Source organism: Acanthochromis polyacanthus, chromosome 4 (genome assembly GCF_021347895.1).
Source record: "Acanthochromis polyacanthus isolate Apoly-LR-REF ecotype Palm Island chromosome 4, KAUST_Apoly_ChrSc, whole genome shotgun sequence".
Lineage (NCBI taxonomy): Eukaryota > Metazoa > Chordata > Actinopteri > Pomacentridae > Acanthochromis > Acanthochromis polyacanthus.
In genome coordinates this window covers 37700873-37722969 of record NC_067116.1, presented here as the reverse complement: position 1 = coordinate 37722969, position 22097 = coordinate 37700873, and the positions used below count along the sequence as shown (strand labels likewise).

Here is a 22097-nt window from a genome sequence, read left to right as displayed (position 1 = left end):
TTGCAGTTTAAATGCCAGGCAAAGTGAATTTCAAATGGGTTCACACAGCAACATGCGTCCAGAGCACGTTAGAAATATCAGAATTACCTCAGTACTGAAAAGCAGAATAAGTAGTCCTCCATAAATTATAAATGTCATAATGCGTCGAGTAGGACTTTGCTTATTAATTTAGTGGTTGTGACTCTAATTTCACACAGCAGCGCAAACTAATGGGGCTGGAGAGAGCGAATCATTAAAATCATCAACATTGATCACCAGGGTCATCAGAGCATTTTTCTTTGCTCTTTCTACATTTAACAAGCAGCACGGCGCTGTCAATTTGCAGCTAACGTGTGATTTCTCTTTTTTTCTTACAGCTCAAGTTCGTAGCTCACAGCATTTATTTCCTGGTGTTGGACTTGCCATGAACTTGACTTAATTACATACTGGCAGTTGCTATGACGATGACATGGTTTGTTCTGCTGTGTTGGCGCAACACCAACATGCTCCCACTCAGAGTCGCGTTCGCTGCTCAGCAGTTTCTCTCATTGGCAAACGTTCAAATGGATGTGAGGCAGGGTTGGAGGCAGTGAGACACACATATACTCCAGAAGGAAACATTTATTACCTATCAGACCGTGAAATCTGCTCACACAACTGATTTATTCTTATTATTGGTTTGCAGAAAGTAACAATGTCATGAGAGACATCAGGGATCTTCGACCAATCAGCCACAGCAATATAATTATCTGCCAAATATTGTGTAGGTCTTGTGGCAGATGCTTGGTCAGATTAAGAAGACTGAGATGGTGAAATCTGGAGACTGAGTTAAAGGCAAATTTATTCATAAATCACAATCAAAAGGTTTTATTGCCAAGTAGGTTTTCACTTACAAGGAATTTGATTTGGTGTTTTTGTGCATAACAATAAATAGTACCATGTAGATTTTGTTTTAAAATGTTGTCAGTCCATAGGTCGCACTAAATAAGTAGCAGTTTTACAAGTCAAATTATCAGTTAGCAAGTGTAATCAAAGGTTTATGAATCACAGAAGTAATAGAAAAATAGAAAAAGCAACAGGTGTAAGGAGGTGCAAAGAGCTGTGCAGTTCTAAACAGTGAAACACAATGACGAAAAGGCAAAACTAAATATAATTATTAATTAAAATTTAAAAAATACAACACCATAATGTAAAAGTCTGGGTGTCAGGCTCTACTTGAACCAAACACCAATAAAAGGAAGTGTGTCTTATGCAGTGATTTACAAGTTACTTATGTCTGACCAGCTCTCGCATAGAAAGGTTCCAGAGATTTGGAGCAGCTAATGCCAAGACTCCATCGCTTCTATTTTTCAGCCTGGATCTTGGAACACCCAGGAGCACATGGCTGGTCAGCCAATGTAGGAGTTCTGCATTGTAAATGGTGCCAACCCATTGAAAACTTTAAAAACAAACAATAAAATTAATCATGAAATAGACAGGAAACCAGCGACGGAAGCCACTGCTGGAGCTGAGTGATCATGTTTTCTATTTTCTCTGAAGAGAAGCAGCTGGAGATGCTGAAGGGACGACTGTTCTACACCCACATACAAGAGCTACAATAGTCTAGCTGTGTGGTAACAAAAGCATGAACAACTGTATTAAGGTTATGGAGAGGGAGATAAAGCTTTAACTCACTAAAAGTTTTAACTGAAAAAAAGTGGATTTGACCACTGAGCTCGGTCTGTCAACGCCTTGAGCTCCTCATCGGGTTCCTCAAGCAGTTCTTGAGCAGTTTTTTGGGGTGTTGTGAGGCGCATCGCCCTGGAGGTCGCTGCTGTCAGGGTTGTGTTTTGTCTGGAACAATGTTAAATTGGATGATGTGGTGCTTAAAAAAATATAGTTGGTGCAAAACACCTCTATTGTTTTGGAGTACTTTATTATGACATGTTGTGGCCCTAGGTAGGCGCTATGAGGTTGCTGTGGTCACAATGTGTTGGGCTTTGCATAGGTATCCAGCAGCCTTTCAATAAGCTTTTTGTTGTTTTTCAGGAAAGTTATTAAAATTACTTGTCATCTGTCGACAATAGGTGGTACTTGCCAAGCTAATATTCACATAAAAGCCAAGAATCAACATTCTGCAGCAGAACGTTGCGCTGTAACCAGATGGCAATGTTAATAAAGTCATCTGTCAGTGGTTTTAATGTTGAACCTGATCAGTGAGTGCATGTGTCCTCTACATGCACTTATATAGAGATAAAGTACGATGAACTTCGAGTAGAGTTTAACAATAAACTCCCTCCATCCCCTGGACACAAAGGGGCGTCCTATCTACTGATTCTTATCTAAGTACACTAGTCTGGTCCAATGCAGTCTCGATGATGACGTTTCACAAGTACGTGAGAACGCGAGTACAGACAGTTACGGTACTGAGAAATGCCCACAGTCTTCTTACCGCAAAGGTACCAAGCTGCTGTCTTTTCCTTCAGCATCAGGAAAAGTCTTCAAAGCTTCTTCAAATCCAAGCAAAATACAATCAAAAGATCAAACTAACGTCATTGGTGCATTCAGGTGCAGTCGGACAACGAAGTTGCGTTCAGGAGCGTCGGAAATCTGACAATCAGTAAGATAAATTTCCAACGAAAATTTTGGGGGCACATGGTTCTGGCCAATCAGATCACAAAGCGGGGCACTCCCCCCCTCCCCCCGTGCCCCCATGGAAGATCCGCCACTGGGACTGAAACTACTAATAGATGGAAATTTAGTGCAGACATTGAGATAGTGCCAGATTATTAACATTGATGATCCTCTGCCTTTTCCTCTAGCACCACCATGAGGCTGGCAACACAGTGGCAGCAGATTATTCCACCTGGGTTGGGGGTGAATCGCTGCCTCAAGCAAAGAAGTTGAGGTATTTCGAATGTGAATCGAAGATGAATTGGGGTAGTAATGTGCAGTAATGTGGACATTGTATCAAACCGTCTGCTGAAAATGGAGCTGTATTGAACAGCGAAGTTCTTGATTTTTCAGTCTATTTACTTTTCTACATTCTCACCCTCAATTATGGTCCTGAGCTCTGAGTAGTGACCAAAACAATGAGATAGCAGATACAAGTGGCTGAAATGGCTTTCATACGAAGAGTGGCTGGGCTCAGCCTTAGAGATTGAGTGAGGATTTTGGACATCCAGTGGCGCTGCTTCTTGGCTTCGAAAGAAGCCAACTCAGGTGGTTCAGACATCTGATTAGGATGCCTCCTGTGTGCCTCCCTTGGAGTCTTTCACGGCATGCATTTGGAAGGACACCCTGAGGTAGATCCAGCATTCGCTGGGGGGGGGATTACATATCTCATCTGGCCTGGGAACACCTTGGGAACCCCCAGGAGGAGCTGGTAAACTTAGCTGTACGGATGACCATCAGTGACCCGAACCCAGATGGCCTCTGTGACCCGAACCCAGATAAGTGGAGGAAAACATGGAAACAGTATTAGACGGTGAAAATGATTACCACTGACTTTGAGTATTTTAGCATGCTAATGTTATCATGTATATGCTAACACTGACGTAAAATTACACCACTGTTAGCATGACAATAGACTCTACATGGAGTTCCTTGAATTTGTGACCCAAATTAAGACAGATCTCTCTGATTTGGAAAAAAAAGTGCACTGAAACATTATTTTTCAAATTAACAATGTCAAGATTTTTATTTTCTTCTAGAAGACCCATCCATTCAGTAATTGCAAACATACTCTGTAGTAAAGGTCTCTGCGTGTAGCATTGACAATTGTGCATTTGGTTCTCTAAATACCTTATAAATGCATTATGTGAAGTAACTAGCAATCATTGCAGCTTTGTAGTTTTGCTAATTCAGCCCCAGCAGCTACTCTCAGCCAAATGACACATGCTTGCTTGGGATTCTACCATAAAGTAAAGCTCTATGTATTTAAAGTGCAATTATTATTTTAGAGCTACTGCAATATTAACTAGTTTGCCCGTTCAGCTCTGATGATGAGATTGCCAGGTCTTGGTTAATGAGAAAAATAATGCACATTGTGCCAGAGGGTTACTAACCAGGCATGGCACCCAGAAACAGGCAGTTACACTTGGTACAATCCAAATTTACAGGGCATCTTGGATTTTTTCCATACAGCCAGGCAGATCATCCCATCTCACTCAGTAATGAATGTTTTCACCCTGGCACATGGATTCTGGCTCAGGCTGCAGCTCAGCGCTCAGGAGTCACACGGGGGCCAAAATATGATTCACACACACATGTAAACAAGAATATTCATGGCAGGCTCTCTGATCTGATGTGCGCCTGAGTAATGATCAAACTGCTGTTGAATCTTTCAGTTTTCAGACGACAGATGTGCTAACATACTCACTTACTTGCTCCTTAAGATGATTGACTGACTGGAGACGAAAAGGAAAATCACCCTAATAAAGATGTCACCCTTAATTTTACACAGCCTCGCTTCTTCTCTCTGGCAAATCTGCAAATGAGTACATCTTGTCTTTGAGTGTTTTACTTTAAAAGCGATGAATGGACTCTGGCTGCTAGGCGACAGTTGCAGTCAAATCTAAAATTGCATCCCCTCTCCTGTTCTCAGTCTTTTCACTTTAAATCACCCTTGTGGCATTCATGGGGATGCTGTTGCTGCTCTTCCTCCTTGTCAGACTATCTGCAGGGCGTTTTGTCATCCCGGTACCACCTGCGGTTTCGTCCTTGTTCTCGCGGAAGCAGTAGACCCCATAGAGGCGGAATTTTTTATCAGGGAAGCCCAGGTGTCGGACTCCTGGCTGGGATCCTCCACAGCGAGAACGGGGGTTGACGATGGGGTACCGGATGCTGCCGTCCTCCAGCCAGCCGGCTTCACAGCGGTCCAGTAGCTGAAACTTCCATGCTGCGTACAGCTGACCCACTTTGGCCACCACTGAGCCATCTCGAATGCACGCCTTCATCGCCTCCACATAGTTCACCTTCTTAAAGCGTTTGAGGAAGTACACTTTGCCTGCAGGGATATACAGAGAGATGAGAGCAGACTGTGTTTGTTGTAGGAACATGTGAAAAAGTGAAGAAAAACAGAGCCAGTGCATTGTTGAGGAGGGCAAAAGGGAAGGGAATGAGAGAGAAAAGCCCCTGAGACAAGCCGAGCCCCGGGGGTAGACGTTCTCGGTTTTTCTGGCCTCTGTGCCTGATTGTGTTCAGAATATCAAATCATTCCAACCACCAGCTGGGCTGCAACTCAAAATTGAAAGGCAATAGTGTGTCAGCGGACAGAACTCTAACTCAGAATTACTCTTAAAACGCTTAAATTCTTGCTTTCATCTCACCTCTGGGGAGACTTTTTCGCCTGGCAGCATTAAAGAAATTGGTATCCTGATTGGGTAAATTGTTTGAACTGAGATGAATCAAAAGGTAGCTTTCTCCAAAGAAAGAAGCAAAGAATAAAGAACCTAACTAAGAATAAAGAGCTACCGCTTTCCTCCAGCAACTGTTTATGAAAATCATGTCAGCAACCTCAGCTCTGCACTTGGCTCAGCTATTGATTTTGTGCTTGTTTATGTGACTGGTGGCTATTAGAGAGGCAGAATATCGTCTCATATTCCCCCAGGGGACGTTCAGTAAATACCTTCCAGCTGGCCTGAGACACAGCATCGGTCAAGACCACTGCTGGAACCTCCTGCCCACAACAGACTGTCCACAGTAATTAACACACAGGGGAAGCTATGTGCAATCGTTTAAGCTTTCTGTCATGCTACCTTTTTCTCACTGAGGAAAGGTTCTGGGTTCTTTTTCCCAGTTTAGGATATCCCAAAACAGTGGATTGAAATGAAGAGTGCTGACTTTTATCTATCTAGCTTTTGCATACTTTTGGAATGCATGATGCAGTTTTAATGCTCTTTCAATCCTCAAAGGGAAGTATGCAGAGTTTGGGGCATGTTTTTCCAAACTGGAAAAATATGTTTCATGAATATAGTCAGTGTTTAGAAGAAATAGTTCAACATTTGAAGAAACTTTTTTATTCGATTTTTGTTTTATTATTGTTATGCTGTACATACACTTTTATGCTCTTTTTTTATTGAACCAGCATCATTTTTTCTTGCACCTTAACTTGGTTCTTCTACCAGCACAATTTGCACCTTGTTTTTCTTATTTTCTTACATATGTGACACATGAGTTACTGGACACCTTGAATTTTAAAGGGATAGTATCGATCTGTTTTATTTGCTTTCTTGCAGATGTAAAGATTTCTACTCTCGACTCTCATACAAGTTACATATGTTTGGTTTGATTTGTGCAAAAGATAAAATGTAAAACTGTTCACAGAAGTGTCATTTTTACACTTTGCTTTTTGCATTAGACAAACAAAGATCTAGATTTATTTAGTCAGCTTGAAAGATGCTACTTGGTTGATTGTTTTCCTCCAGAAACTTAGCAAAGGAAGCCAGCTGCTGGTTACCATGAAGTAATTCAGTACGTAAAACTAATCCAGATCCCTACATTCCCAAGTTTATTTTTGCCTATGAATCTGAAGGTGGTGTGTGCTGCCTCTCTGCGGGAATGTGATGTAAATCAAAGAGATGGGAGATGAAAGGCGATGCTCGGTGCCCAGAGGACACTGTGGCCCAAGCAGCGCTGAATCAACATCGCCTGATTTAAATCCAATGGCCTTAGGCCTGTAAGATCACAGGCAGAGATCAGAGACTTGGGCCTCATTTCCCTGAAGTCCTATGCTCATGTACGTCCTCTGTCTATACAGTGGCACAAAAAGCCCAGCTCTGCCAGTGTTTTGTTTTTCTTTCAATCAAGAGCCAAAGATGCGGGATCCTAGGTTGGATGTTTGTGTTTGCTGGACTACAAAGTCTTTCTGATTTCCAGATACACACATGCCTGTGCGCTCATCTGCACCCGCCAGCCTACGTATCTCTTCTGTTTCTCACCATTGAGCTTGGAAGTGAAGCAGAAAGCATCATAGCGCTCGTCCTCTTTGTGCCTGTAGCCATAGTTACGGACACCAGCCGGGGTGTCTTTGCGGCCGCACTGATCTCTGGGATGAGAGATTGGGTACTGGACCGAGCCGTCCTCCAGCCAGCCAGCATTACACCAATCCAATCCTTCCAGCCAGGCCTGTGGAGAAAGATAATGTGGGTTAGTGGGTCATACTGAAGGATTAAAGACATTATTAAGAGGAGAAAGAGTTTATTTTATCTCCTCTCTCATAACTTCAATACTCTTGACTTTACAGCTTTTTACATTTGGACAGCCGGCCTGCAGTATAAGTTTTGGTCAGGTCATTTGCATACTCTTAAAAAGTTTCGAGCTGAAGACTGCAGCAAGAAAATGTTTTGTTGCTGCTGAAAGAGTGGCCCATGAATTAATGAATATGAGCGGCCAGTGTTCTGTGATGTGTATCCCAGTTTCTCTTAACACTCTGAACCCTGAAGCTGCTTCAAGGGATTTTTTTTTGGCTTTGTCACATTTTTACTTTTATTGGGCTCTTTTTTTTTTACTGCCACATAAAGTCTTACACCTCTGTGGAAACTGCACAATCATGGCTAGAGGTAGAGAGAAATTTAAAATGTCTTTTCTGTAGCATGATGCAGTTATAACTCATCAAATATGCAGGAAAAATAAATGCAGATTTTTTTGATTGTTTATTTTTCAAATGTTGGGGGGAAAAGCAGAAGTGTCCCAGCTGTTACCAACATTAGAGAAATAAAACTAACTCGACATACTATAAATATTGAACTACCTTATCTCCTATTTGTCTCCACTCTTCTCCATGTAAACAGCAGCCTGCAGTTGACCCTAGTTCAGCTGAAAAGCCAATGAATATTTGATTTTTGGACACAACTCAGCCTCTCATATCTTCTATGCATCTTCTATCTTTTTTGTTTTTTGCATAATGCATTTTATACAAACAGTTAATTTTTGGCAGATCTTTAAATTATTTTTGAAAAGCTATCACAATTTGAAGTTTAAATGTGGTTAAATTTTCTGATGGAACATTATATTGCATATGAGTAGTTTACTTTGAAAATTGAAGGTCAGACAAGCCATTCCCTTCTTACACATTCAAGTTCAAAAATGGTGTAATCTCGATGTGTGTGTGTGTGTGTGTGTGTGTGTGTGTGTGTGTGTGTGTGTGTGTGTGTGTGTGTGTGTGTGTGTGTGTGTGTGTGTGTGTGTGTGTGTGTGTGTGTGTTTTTAAAGATATCATGCCTGTCAAACTCCCTGGCAGGTTTTGGGGTGTAGCAGGTTAATCTGTCTTGACAATGAGAGACTATCCAGGTATGAACCAATGAAAGTGTGTGAACTCACCTTGTGCAGCTGAGAATGAGAAGCCAGGATGGCGTCCTGCTGTTTGCAGGCGTCCTCAGCCTGGTGGTAGTTGAGCTTGTAGCGCCCCTCACGGGGGTAGTAGGGAAAGACCACTCCTACAGGTGACAGAAACAGATCTAAGATCTAAGAGGAAGTCAAAAATTTCTCAAGACATCATGTATTAAAAGAGCCAACTGAGCTTCAGATATATCCGAGTTTAAAAAAAATCTTCATTCCTGACCTTCTAAGTCAAGGTTGACAAATCCTGTATCGTCCTCCATGTCATTAGTGACCTCACACTCGTAGCGTCCGTAGTCCTCCAGCGTGACGTTCTGGATGATGACTGAGGCGTCACCTGGTCCCGCCTGCTCCAAAAACACTCGTCCTCGGTACGATCCAAACACCCGCTGCTGCCTGTGGAGACACCTTTGTCCTTTAAAACAGTGGCTGGGAGCAAAATTATTCAAAACTCCCAGAAAAGACTTGAAACTCATTTAATTTTTAATGATTTCTTAGCGGGTTCATGAAACCAGAAAGTAATTAGATTTCAGAATGTGTGGAAAACAATGCAATAGGTGAATTAAAATCATCTAATCAAATCAATTACCCACAAATGAGAAACATTAAAATTGACTGCAGCAGTGGTTAAAGATAGACTGACTGAGGAATGAAGATGCAGATTTACCTTCCCAGCGCCACAAAGACGTCCTCAAACTGCAGTGCATCTGTCACTTTGGTCCATTTAATCCGAATGCGAGCAGGATCAGTGTTCTCAGGCTCATGATGGAATCTGCAGGGCAGAGTGATGGAGCCACCGCGATGTGTCACCACCTTTCCTGGAGCTGTCTGCACAATCACAGCTCCGGTGTCGTCCTCTGAGGGACAGATTGATGTTTAGATCTTAGACACTGCACAGCGAGCAGACGTCTGTTATCTGAATTATGCAACCTTGCTAAATACAGAGTAAATAGTGTTAAATGTGATAAATATGAGTGGCTGAATGCATTAGAAATCCTCCATTATCATATAAATACCGCATGTGCAGTCTAGTCCTTGTAATGGTGTTTGCAATCACCCTTGACATTGCCAATACTTGTAGCTCTAATTGTAAAATTCAATCTTTGATTCTCTTTGTGAAGCTTATCACAGTGAGACGCCTGCAAAATTGAATCAGCGGCAGCTAATAAAGCGTGAGCTGTTTACTTGTGCTGTCACATTAGTGCCTGAACAATCCAGCACATCAACAACAGTGAAAAATTTTTTTTCTTTTACAACAAAAGGGTCCAGTGTGCGGTAAACTCACTCCTCTGACTGGACCTATCATCCGATTGTCCACTTCAAAATTCTACCCTCTGCAGAGAGTAATTCGCCAAAATGACCCAAGACTAATGGCCACCAGGCTCCTCTTCATCCAAATGGATAATAACAAGGCCTGCCTGCTTTGCATTTTTGGCAGACGTTTTGCTCAGATGCTGTTTGAGTGTGAGCGTGTGCCTAGGCAACCAAAAGAGTACAACAAGTGTGGCGTAAACATTTAAAACCTTTAATGAGCCACTGCAAGAGGGTTTCTGCTATGTTGTGACCAGATAAAGGCACCTATAATTATCCATGCCAGCCAGCAATTAGGCCTGTCACTGCTTAGTGCTCTCTGCAAAGTTGTTTATCACCATCAGCCATTAAAGCATCAAGTGGTGTTTAATCAAAACTTTAAACACATTAGTTTCTGACACTGGAGGGCTGCAATGTGGTGATTTGAAGACCAGTGTCGCCATGTTAACATTTATGATAGTCTAGAGACATGACAGGCAGTGAAAGTGAATTTCAGCAGATGTGGAGGGTTTATGTCCTCCTGGTTACTCTGGGATGGTGCTGATGTCTCAACCATTTTGCACTTTTCATTTTATCAGCTCAGCATCATATGGAATCTAGTTTCTTTTATTTTCATGCTTCTAAGATATTTCCGTGTGAAATATTATACTGCACTGTTCCTGTATTTTTAGGTTCTTATTCTGAAAATCTTGTGTAGTTTGAAGAGATTTGACATATATCTATCTATCTATCTATTTATTAAAAGCTTAGATGTACAGAGTAAACGTGTAAAAATCTAAATTTGCTGGTGAACTACCCAACCATATCGACCATTGACAAGATTTAGCTAAAGATCTGGGACAAAATACTCAGACAATAGTTACCTTGCAGCTCAGTAGTTTAAGAATCTACTATTAGACATACAACGGTTTCCTTTTTTTGCCTAGTCATTTCATTTGTAATTATTTCTCAGTGGGGAAACAGTGCAATAATGTTTAACTCCTCAGCCAGGCTGGAATAGCAGTAAATTAAAACCAGACAATCTAATCAATTATCATTGGTTCTGGTCTTTACCATTCTGCATTTTCCATTTTATAAACTATACCATTTTATCAAAACTAGTTTCTTTCATTCTTCTGCTCCCTGATACTTCTAGCTCTTCGTTGTGAAATATTCTACTGCATGTCTCAGTATCTGCACTGTACCTGTATCTTTCTTATTCTCCAAAATATCTGTAGTTTCACACACGAAACCAATTAAAAAGCTTAAATATATGCAGTAAATGTCTAAAAATGTAATGTTACCATCATCTACTCAAGCAAATGCAGTTTTTAGTCAAAGATCATGGGAATAAATTTAGTCACCATATGTACTGTGCAGCTCATTCATTCAGGAACCTTCTATTGGACCAACAAGTGTTTCATTTTTAGCTTAGTCATTTCGTTTTTAATTATTTCTCAGTGGGATCATGAAAACAATTCAATTAAATTCAATTTTATTTATATAACGCCAGTTACAGTCAAATTTTCTCAAGACGCTTTACAGAACCCATATGCCTGAAGCCCCAGAGCAAGCCCCAAGGCGACAGTGGCAAGGAAAACACCCTTTTAACTGGGAAAAAAAACCTCGAGCAGAACCCGACTCTATATGTAGGGGGACCCATTTACCTGCTGGCCGGGCGGGTTGAGAGAGACAGAAGAGGTAGAGGTAGAGGTAGAGGTAGAGGTAGAGGGGTAGACGGGTGGAAAGGGGGAGGGATGGGAGAAGAGGAGGATGGGGAACAAGGAACATTTAACACACAATTGGATACATGTATGATAAACTAGATGACATGATGTGCAATATTTATTTAAAGATCTGGGACAAACTATTGGGACCATAACTATTAGGTGGCTCAGTCATTTAAGAATCTTGTATTAGACGAACAAATACATCTCTTTCAGCCTTTACATTGCAGATATTATTGGCAGTCGTGTCTCCTAAAGGTCAGGAGTTCATTGCCTGATGTGATCTAATTTTTCAGCTAGTGAAATGTACCTCATATGTCCTCAGATGAGCAGTGTTCTCGCCTAATCTACATATCTTCTACGTGCCTGAGCCTATTCCAGCTCAGATCAGTGAACACGAAGACCTCGTCACTTTACCAGCAAATGAAACGTCCTTACCGAGAACATGCACCACTTTCCTCCTTCCCTTCTCTGTGTCAGCGGTTAGAGAAGACACTGTGAGGGCAGAGGTGAGGATGAACACAGCAAAGGACATTTCCCCAAAGATCAGAGGTCGAAGCTGCCTGGAGAACTGCAGGGAAGGACAGATAACAGAAAAATAGAAGCATTATAAGCTCCCCTTAACCTGGAAAGTCAAGACTTAAAAAATAAACAGGTGAATAGCAGCAAAAATAACAAGGACAACAGCCGGACATCTTCAGTGTCATGGCTTTCAAAAACGCTATAAATAACTCATAGCAAAAACAATTTTGGCATTAAAATTCTTGTGGTTCTTACTGTATGTACAAAACGATTTGGTAAAAATCTATCTGCTGCGCTCAGAGCAATACTGAAACTGAAAGTGTTTATACTCTGGAAAGTAGAGCTGGTCAGCAAACTGTAGCAGACAATTGATTACTTTGGGTTTTCCGAAGAAAACAAATGTTAACTGACTTGACTTTGTTTGGTTTGAGAGAGAGCCATGCTATAAAATAACCGAGCAGCCGGCTGCATACAGTAGCTTTAGCTGTGAGTCACAGCACTGCATGAAAAGCAGAGATAGCCCCTCACAGGAAGGTGTAAACTTTAAGCTTGTTTGGCACTTTTTTTTCCAGCTGTAGTGTTGAGTGTCTGCAGAGAGAAGGATTTGGAAAGTTTTGTGGGGAAAACACACTTGCATCAGTAGAGACCAATTAGTAAAGAAAATGGCTTTATGAGGCCATGAACAAGAAAATCATCACAATTCTGAAAGAAAAATGGCAAACTTAGAGTCTTAGTGGTGCTTATGATACATGTTAGACTTATATAAAGGCTGTTATCAGCAGTGTCCTTGGACTCGGAGGCAGAGCAGTAATAATTTGCTGGATGTTACTGCTTCTCATTAGTGCACGAAATCATGCAGTTGCAGATGTGTGTGTTTTGGCCCAGTATGAGCTACCAGCTGCAGCATATAGATTCTTGGTTGGTTTTAGGAGATCGTCTGTGCAAAATGCAACTTTCAACACATGCTGACATCCCTAGGTTGTTTTGTCACTGTCAGTGAAGTGGAACAAAAGCATGACAGCAACAAAATAAAGGTGCTGCTACTGGATGCACTGCTAGAAGTCTGCACTGTCAGTGTCACATGTGAATAATCGCATCCTATGAAGCAGCGCCGCAGCAGCACATAAAGTCAGAGCATGAATTCAGGCCCCGGTGAAGCAGCAGAGTTACTAAAGCAGCTATTTTACATGCACATTGCACACCATAAACAGCCCTGCTGCATCATCTCTCTCAAGGTTAGTCCAATGATCATCCCTGCAGCTCTCATGCAGCACACAGGGCTGCAGAGGCAGACAGTATGCGAGCACAGAAGTGATTTGAACTTACCATGGCTATCACAACAGGATTAATGCCTGGATGAAGCAGATGTGCCGCTGTGAAACGTTTAACTCCTCAGCCAGGCTAAACGTTGCTCTGCAGCAGCACTCACCTCCCTCTGCCCCCCTTCTCTCTCTCTGTTTCCAGTCCCATCGCTGCTCTCTCGCACTGCAGGGGAACCACCGGTGTTTGTGTGACGCAGCACTTATTTGCTCAGGAAAAGCTGATATCTTCACTGTGCATCATTGAAGCCCATCAGAGAGTCGCTTACTGGTTCAACTGGTGCAGAGTTCGCTTCAGCTCACCTTGCTGACTTTGAAGGACAATGAAATAATGGAAGCTGCAGAATTGGAGCTGTGACTGTGGGCTAAGATTGATCCTTTTATTCAAGACACATCAAATTCACCCAAACAACCTCAAGGCTGAGGTAGAAAAAGGAAATTGAGATTACACTTTCAGCTCAAACTTTCATGCTACAGTAATTAGAATACATGAAAAATACTAGTGATGTCATGTGGACATTTTGCTCAAAATACTGAAAGCAAGAATTAATAATTACACGCCAGGAACCATGTGGGTTAAATTGTTAGGAAGAAACTAATTTAGTTGAAATTAGAGAATGTAAAGATTTTTTTAATGTTTAATTTGATTACAGTAAAAATTCCCAGGATTTCTGTGGGTTCATGGACTTCTTTGCATGTGTAAGTAAAGACTGGACTCACATTTTAAAAATTAACGAAAACAATACAAAAGTTTTTTAAAATTTTGTGCTGAAAATCCCAGATTTAGCTTCAGGTCTTTTCAATTACTGTGCACACTTATAATAAACAGCTTGCAATCTCTCAGAAAATGTTTTTTACTTGTGTAGCCCATTTATTGGATTTTGTTAGCATGGAGGCTGTCAAACTAAGCTGCACAGAGACGATTCTGTTCACAAGATTCTATAGACCTGTATGCTTCTTGCTCTCCATCCACCCATCATACAGAGTTTAAGAACGCCATCACTGATGTGTCTCTAAAGCACCACATGGCATATGGCTCAGATGCTACTAGAGTCTTCCATGAGCACAACAGTGAAATAATAGAGGCCCTTGAGATGATTGCAGCTGAAAATGAGATGAGAAGGGACACGAGGTAGCTGTACGGTTAAACATATAAAAAATGAAACTGCTACATTATTTCAGAGCGTGCTGCAGAGATTCAAGTTGACCAGCAGTGTCTGGTAGAGCAGCGAGCAGGATCTGTCAGCCGTTGTGCTGCTGCTGCTTGAGATACTGCAGTCCTGTGTGGCATCCCTGCAAGAACAGCTCCTAGAGTCTGAGACATGAGCCCAAATTCTCCCTGAAGGATCGCTAGCTCGATCAGCGCGAGCTTCAGCAAACGAGGAATAAAACAGACAATGAAGAGATGATTTGTGGGAGTGAAAAATTCAAGGTCGACAGCATAAACACTGACAGCTTGCTTTCAGGTCTCAGCCAACAGCTGGCTGCTAGCAAAAGCATTAACAGGCAATTTGCTGTGTTATTTAACATGGTCTTTAATGATACATTGGCTACACTCAAATGAACAAAATATTCGCTGGCCCGTATCTGTAGGATTTAGACGAGGCTTTTTGCATGAGAGTTGCTCCAGTTTGAAGCCCTCAGAGCAGAGACAAGAAAGATTATCCTCCTACAAATCTATTACAAGTTGAGAAATACACTCCAGGCAGTTTTTATTCCAATACTGTTAAAACACCGAGGATTTGTCTAAGATTGCCTGCTACCTATGAAGGAGGTAATTTTCTCTAATAAAATGCATAAAAAATGAAATGAAAGCAACCATGGGCAAGAAATGTCTATCAGCAATGTTTCAGCGAGGTGGATTTAGAGAATTTAAAAGCAGAGGAGGCAAAATCAAGAAAAAAAGGACCAGTCAAGGTAGAGATTTTTTGTGCTTTGATGCATAGTAATGGTCAAAAATCAATGAACTGAGCTTCAAAGGAGTTCAGCTTTTCTGTCTGACCACAAGAACATTTACATTTGGCAAAGATGGAATGGAAAAAACAAAACAAAACAAAAAAAAAATCTGTCGTTGTGCATTACATGCAGCTAAAATCGCAATGTGTTTATTTCAGAAGTGGACACAAATGAACCAAACTAGAAAGAACCAGTGACATTGCTTCTGGTTCCATTTCATCACAGAACAGTATTTTCTTTTATTTGGACACGTAACTTTGTATATTTGACCAGTACAGTACAAGAAAATATTCAAAGCAATGTTTGCTGTTTTTGTTTTCCTTTTTTGAAACTATTTAGGCGGATATAGATGACTTATATGCAAATACAGCAAATTGTTCCATGCACTATTCAGATGGATGGAGATAGCCAAATCAGGTAATTTACCAAAGGAGAGTTTCTGAAGAACCGTATGCTGAAGGTGTCCACACAAAAAGCAGATGTTGGCAAATGTAAGCCTGAGTAGAAATACAGTTTCTGATCAGGTTTGTCAGATAGCCACTGATTTAAGAACGCGGTTGACTGAAAGAAGCAAAAACTTTATTGCATACTCTCTTGCTGTTGATGAAAGTACTGACATGACGGACACTACACAGCTAGCCGTCTTCATCCGTGGAGTGGACAGCACCAGGTTGAGAAGATTACTTGTAATGTATACTGTGTGCGGAGGGGGTCACTCATACGGTCCGCAGACCGGTACCGGACCACCGGGGTGTCCGACCCGGCCCGTGGAATACATCTACAATATCAAAAAATATTCAAAAAAATATGACCTACATTACTACGGCATCCCTTTGATCAGACTGCAGCTCCCACGTTGTCTGCTTGGGGCACTCCGTCTCATTCGGGGCCAGACTAACCGTGACGTCACCCGTTGGTTTCAAAGCCGAGAAAATGAAGCCTGGATTTTGCTACTTCCTGGTCGCCGTTTTGGATTTTTTGGAGCCAGTGACGTAAAAAGCGTCATCAAACAGACTGGACTGGAGAGCAACTAGGGGCAGGATTGGCTGAGGACTCTCTTATCCCGCCCACATTTTACCGCAGAGGCTTCTGTTGCTGTCTATCAAGTATAGCCACGCCCCCTGGCTCCGCCAACTTTAACGATTTATTTAAAATACAGTATTGATTTATTTTAAGATCGGCCACCTGATCTCTCATTTTGACCATGAAAACTAACGGGAAAAAAATCCTGAGCTGTAGAACATCAGTCTATCAAATTTTATTTTTTTCAAAAATGAATTGGGGTCTATGGAGCAAAAGCTTTTTGGAGCCAACCCTAGCGGACGGCGTGATATTGCAAGTTTTTGACACTTCCGGGTTGGCTTCAATTCTGCGGGGCAGGCAGCGTGATGCAGCACCACCACTCGGCGCTCGCAGCAGGTGGCGGCAATACGGGATCCGGGTGTGTAGGTGGCATTTTGTCTATTGGAGTTTTACCTGCTTTTCTGCTGGCCCGAACACGCTCATCAGCAAGATGTCTTTGTCAACAAAGAAAAAAGTGGACATGTATTACGGACGTCGCTCAGCTGGCCTTGTTCATTCGTGGAGATGACGAGACTTGTCACAGAGGAGTTTCTTGAGTCGGTGCCGATGTTAGACACCGTAACAGCCGAGGACATTTTCGCGCTGTCGTTGGTGCTGGACAGGGTCGGAATGGACTGGTCCAGCCTGGCTACAGATGGTGCACCATCAGTGATCGGGAAAAAGGCGGGTGTTGTGGCAAAGTTTAAAGACAAAGTCAAAGCCGCAAATGGAGGGAGTTGGACATTCCACTGTATTTTGCATCAGGAGGCGTTGTGCTGTAAGTCGTTAAAAATGGATCACGTTCTGGAGGTGGTTGTTCGAACTGTTAATTTCGTCAGAGCCAGAGATTCGAACCGTCGTCAGTTTGCCTTCTCAGTGACAGTAACATCACCCATGGCCTGCCGTACCACACTGAAGTAAGGTGGCTAAGCCGAGGTGCTGTGCTAAAGCGCTTCTTCGATCTTCGTGGGACATCGGACAGTTCACGGAGAAAAAAGGTAAACCTGTTGTGGAATTACAAAGCCCACAATGGCTGTGGGACCTTGCATTTATAGTTGATGTTACCGAGCACTTGAATAATCTGAACTAGAGTGCCTGTATAATCAGGCATCATTCCCCCTGTTTAAGAGATGTATGCACAGCCAGCGTCAATGCCGACATGAGACAGTACAAAGACAAGATGATGGGATTGCTGTGGGAGTTTGAGAAACGATTTCAGGTCTTTAGCGAACTCGAGACAGAATTGTCAGTTTTCGCTCACCATTCACAGTCGAAGCTTCTGATGTGCCCTCTGACATGCAACTTGAAATATTCGATTTGCAGTGTGATGTAGAACTGATGGACAGATTTGCCTCTGTGGGCTTGGAAACATTTGATCAGCATCTCCTTCCAGGCTACCCTAAATTAACACCACTGGCTGCAAAAATGTTGTGCACGTTTGGGACGACCTATCTTTGTGAGCAAGTTTTCTCAGTAATGAACATGAATAAAACAAAACTGCACACAAAGCTCACACATAAGCACTTAACTGACATGCTGAAGCTGGCTGCTGCTCAGGACATGATCCCTGATACTGATGCACTTGTGCAGGCTAAAAGATGTCAAGTTTCAGGAGCAAATAGGAAGCAAGAATAAATCCTGTAAAATGCTGCTTTAAACATTGTTGCCCTAGGAAATAAACATTTGCTAAATGAAAACTTGCTGTAGTAAATACTGTGAAATTCAGTGTTGATCATCAGATTCACTATAAAAGTGTTTGGTTGAGTGGAATATTATTTCTAATGGATGCATCCATGTTATGTATGTAGTTTTTATGTATATTTTAAATATACATTTTATACATAAACAAGGCAGGGGACAACTTTACTTTCTTAACTGTCTGTATAAAATAGCTGCTACTTAAGATTTAAAGGTGTGCACAGTTAATTTAGGTGTTCACAATTACTTTCCAGATGTGGAAAACGGACTTCAAAAAATTTCTATATCTTGATAAGTTTGATTTTTTTTTTTTTTTTAATTCCAGGACCATGTTTTTAAGTTACACATACCTGTGACTAAATATGTTGTGCCATTGTACAATCACTGTGATCAGTTGTAATGCACACAAATGAATGTTAAACTGAGTCATAGTGTTGTTGAAATTGCACTTACTTTAATCTCTGGTTGTTTCTAATATAATTTTTAAAAGGACAGTTCATTGCATATAAAGATTTTTCTAATATACTTGTTCTCCTTTGCACTAAAACGTCAGAAAAACTTAGACTTATTGTTACTTCTCGGTAATTATGCTATAAGTTTACTGGTCCGGCCCCTTTGAGATCAAATTAGGCCTTATGCGGCCCCTGGACCAAAATGAGTTTGACACCCCTGTATTAGAGAGACACAAAATTCATTGAAGCGGAAGCCAAACTAATTTATAAATAACTGCATGATGTCGTGAGATTTACTTTGCATCAATTAAGTGGCACTTTAACACAAATTCATGAATTCAGGACGGACTTATGAAGCGATATGTCGCTGGCAATCCTTCCAATCCTGCAGTGTGAGTTGTTTATATGTATTTTTTCACAGCCCCAGCTCCACAACTCTCCAGGGCTGCCTTGCACAGCCGAGCAGACATCTGCAGCAGAGATCCCCCTGCGACTCCCATCATGGGATTACAGAGCTGTTTGGAGCGGCCACATTTGATTTAAAGCCTCTGTCACACACACAGAATGCGCTGCTAGCATGTGCAAGTGGGAGCGATGCCACACTTCAGCATGAAAAAGCTGCTGAGGGAGAGTGAATTAAATGGGTCTGCCTATCTGTTGGCCTATTGCTCAGCGAAGGAGGAGGGATAATTACTTATGAGTGGGCTCCTGTCATTGATAGAGAGAAGGGTTACACTGCTGTTTGAAAAAGCTTTATCTAACCACATAAATAACCCTTTTTTTAATCAAGAAAATGCTGTCTTTTCATTCAACTGAACTGCATCCAAAAGCATCATATTATTCAAAATGTTTGGCAGACGGATTCAGAATTTGAAAATGACATTACATGGTGAGGTGATAATCAATTTTTTTCTTATTTTGTCAGCCTTTTTCATACTAAGAAACTCTCAGCGCTGATATTGGTATTTCTTCTAATTAAATGCGATGGAAACCCTCTTCCATTCAGCCATGGTGGTCATTGAAGTGTGCTTGTTTATGCAAACAAAAACATCACAATCATAAGTCACTCATTTGATGTCTTTGTAAAAAAAAAAGACAATGATGAGAGCGGCAGTAAACCACTTACTGAGCCGCCCACACACAGCGAGCGCACAGCAGCATCAATCAGCAGAAAGAGAAACAAAGAGGATCAAGGAACGTATGGAGAGACGGGGATGAAATGCTGGAGAATTTGGGCAGCCGGGGATCAGAGAGAATTCAGGATGGCAGAAGCATGTCTTGGGTGTCTTTTTTTTTTTTTTTAACTGAGCAAGAAAAGCTGTCTTTTTTTAAAAAAGTGAGATAGGCTGCAGTAATGTATGCTCACCAGAGTGAATGAGTGACAAGAGCTCCTGTTGAAGGATACATTACCCTCTGCAGCACATGTCGGCACATCCTTGCCACTCAGCCGCAGAGTAATGATCTGTGGCGGCCCCGGTGGTGTTGGGTGAGAAATAGTGAGCGTATTGTGGAGTTATTAAGTCACCCCATCTCCCTACTCAAACCCCCACAATGTCTATTTCACACTTGTGGGCTGACATGCAGACAGATCCAGAAATTACAGTTATATAACATTCACCATGTCCACTGGATAGACATCTTTAAATCATGTTTGCACCAAACGCTGCAGGCCTTACGACCCCCCACAGGTGTTGTCACTTCTGGCTGATTAGCCCTCAGGTTGACTAAAGCTCCTTTTCTGACTGGATTTATAATGTTTTTCTAAGGGGAAAAAAAAAGGGTTGATTTTAAAGTACTTGCACTGGCGAGTGATTTTAAACCCATTCTGAGTGCATATGTGGGTAATTTTCCACACCTCCAGTAATAATTACAGCTGCAATTACCTTCTGTTTTTCTGGTAGTCCTGTAATTTAGATCCCATCCAGAGAGACATTATTGTATTTCTAAGAGGATCACTGATATATATTTATACATACATATGTATTTTGGTATAAAGTGCTGCTTGTCTTTAGCTTTTTTTAATCAGCTCAGTCTGAAATTTTATTTTTTTATTGTTGTTGTTCAAAAATACAGCAGTCAAAGGTGTTTTTGTTAATCTGATGAATGCAAGCATGCTTACACCAACATATAAGCCTATTTTGGAATTACATCTAAAACCAGCTGCATATATATGTCTTTATATTATTTCTATTTTAGCATAATTAAAAGTATGCCAAATGAGCTATTATCAGCTCTTTAGTGAATATACAGACACTCATTGACTTTGATACTGAAGAAGAAGCTCTTAATAATATGGATGGTGATTCTCAGATGAGTTCTGAAGCATCTTTCTTCTTTTAATCAAAGAGGCTTTATGGACGTTTATTCACAATGGACTCGCGCTGTCCTCGGGATGTGTACGTTACATTGAATTATATAAAAATGCGTTTCATGTTTGCGGGTGAAGATCAGACTGACTCCATGAGCTGGTACAATTTTTGACTCTCAGTTTTCAACTCCCCAGAGCCCCACTCGAGAATCTATTGATTTTCTCTTTTATCTGAATGTCCACATCTCTTGCAGACTACATCGTATAATTTCCTGGCGGTAAAAAATTGCCATCCAGTACTATGATTTAATCACTGAGGAGCACAGAGAATATGTAATACCCAACCTCCTCCTGTAACGTTAAACTCACCAAAATACACCTAACTCCTATTAGAGTGCACTGAATGGAAATTGTCATGGATTATGGGCTTTGCTTTCCAATTTTGTTTTGCTTGATTCATTCCTGTGTGTTTTTCTTTTCTACCTCCCTCTGTTTGTCAGTTTACAGGTTTCATTGCCCTTCTTAGTGAGTTCCATACTTTATTTTGAAATTGCATTTTGTTATGTATGCTTGTACTTTGGCCACTGGTCTGTTTTTCTGTCCTCGTTTGATTGCTCTTATGAATTACACCTGTGCCTCATCAGTCACGTGTCTTGTCTTTAAAATCAGTTCTCAGTGTATAACTAGTCTTGTCTTTGCCAATTTATCCCGTTTCATCTCTAGGGTTACCTGTTTTCCATCTGTTTCTAGACTTCCGATTAGCAAACCTCTTGTGCTCCACCCTTACTTCTTCCTTGTGCTCCCTGTGTTCATCAGATTTGTTTTTTAGGGTTTTTGTGCTCTTTGGATTAGTTTTTTTCTCTAAATTAGTTCATTTGATCCATCCATCCATCATCTGTACACTGATTAATCCTCATTAGGGTGGCGGAGCCTATCCCAGCAGGGCTCACCCTGAACAGGTTGCCAGTTCAACTCACAGTCACACCTACAGACAATTTAGAATCACCAAATGACCCCAGCATGTTTTTGGACCCACACATGTATTTCTAAACCTGCTAGTAGGGTGTTGTAGTCTGTCCTGACTGATGTTGGGGTGATATTCAGGGTACGGCCTGGAAAGGTTGCCAGTCAATCACAGGGCCAACATAAAGAGACAAACAAGCATGGACACTCACTATCATACCTCAGGGCAATTTTGAAATTTTTTAACTTACTTTGGTCTGTAGGAGGAAGAGCATGTAGGGAAAAAAAAACCCCAATCAGGCAAGTTGAGTACACACAAATTGTATACAGAAATTTCCCAGCTGACCTGGAGACTCTAAATCTTCCAGCTATAAGTCAAGCTGCCCCTCGTTTGACTGGTAGCTATAAAAGCCACTTTAAAATGTAATGGCATGTTGGCATGTTGGCATGTTGGATGCTGTCGTGTCAGATTGGGTCGTAACCTGAATGTCCACAATGCCAC

At 41.4% G+C, this 22097-nt stretch overlaps 1 protein-coding gene across 1 annotated transcript; it reads right to left on the bottom strand.

Moving 5' to 3' along the window:
- Positions 1-803: 803 nt before the first annotated feature.
- Positions 804-13488, bottom strand: hapln4 (hyaluronan and proteoglycan link protein 4). Its single transcript, XM_022192054.2, has 7 exons — positions 13164-13488; positions 11754-11886; positions 8966-9155; positions 8522-8694; positions 8281-8396; positions 6900-7086; positions 804-4966 (listed from the first exon to the last, which is right to left on the bottom strand). The coding sequence occupies exons 1-7, from the start codon at positions 13164-13166 to the stop codon at positions 4575-4577; spliced, it is 1194 nt and encodes a 397-aa protein (XP_022047746.1). The 5' UTR covers positions 13167-13488; the 3' UTR covers positions 804-4574.
- Between the last annotated feature and the right edge of the window lie 8609 nt (positions 13489-22097).

What these genes read in the sequence shown, in the direction of transcription:
- hapln4 (XM_022192054.2), bottom strand. An exon ending in TGTCAACCTTGACTTAGAAG is followed by an intron (nt 8,397 to 8,521) that starts GTCAGGAATGAA and finishes TGTCACCTGTAG; the next exon opens with GAGTGGTCTTTCCCTACTAC. An exon ending in CTCATTCTCAGCTGCACAAG is followed by an intron (nt 7,087 to 8,280) that starts GTGAGTTCACAC and finishes CTTTCTCCACAG; the next exon opens with GCCTGGCTGGAAGGATTGGA.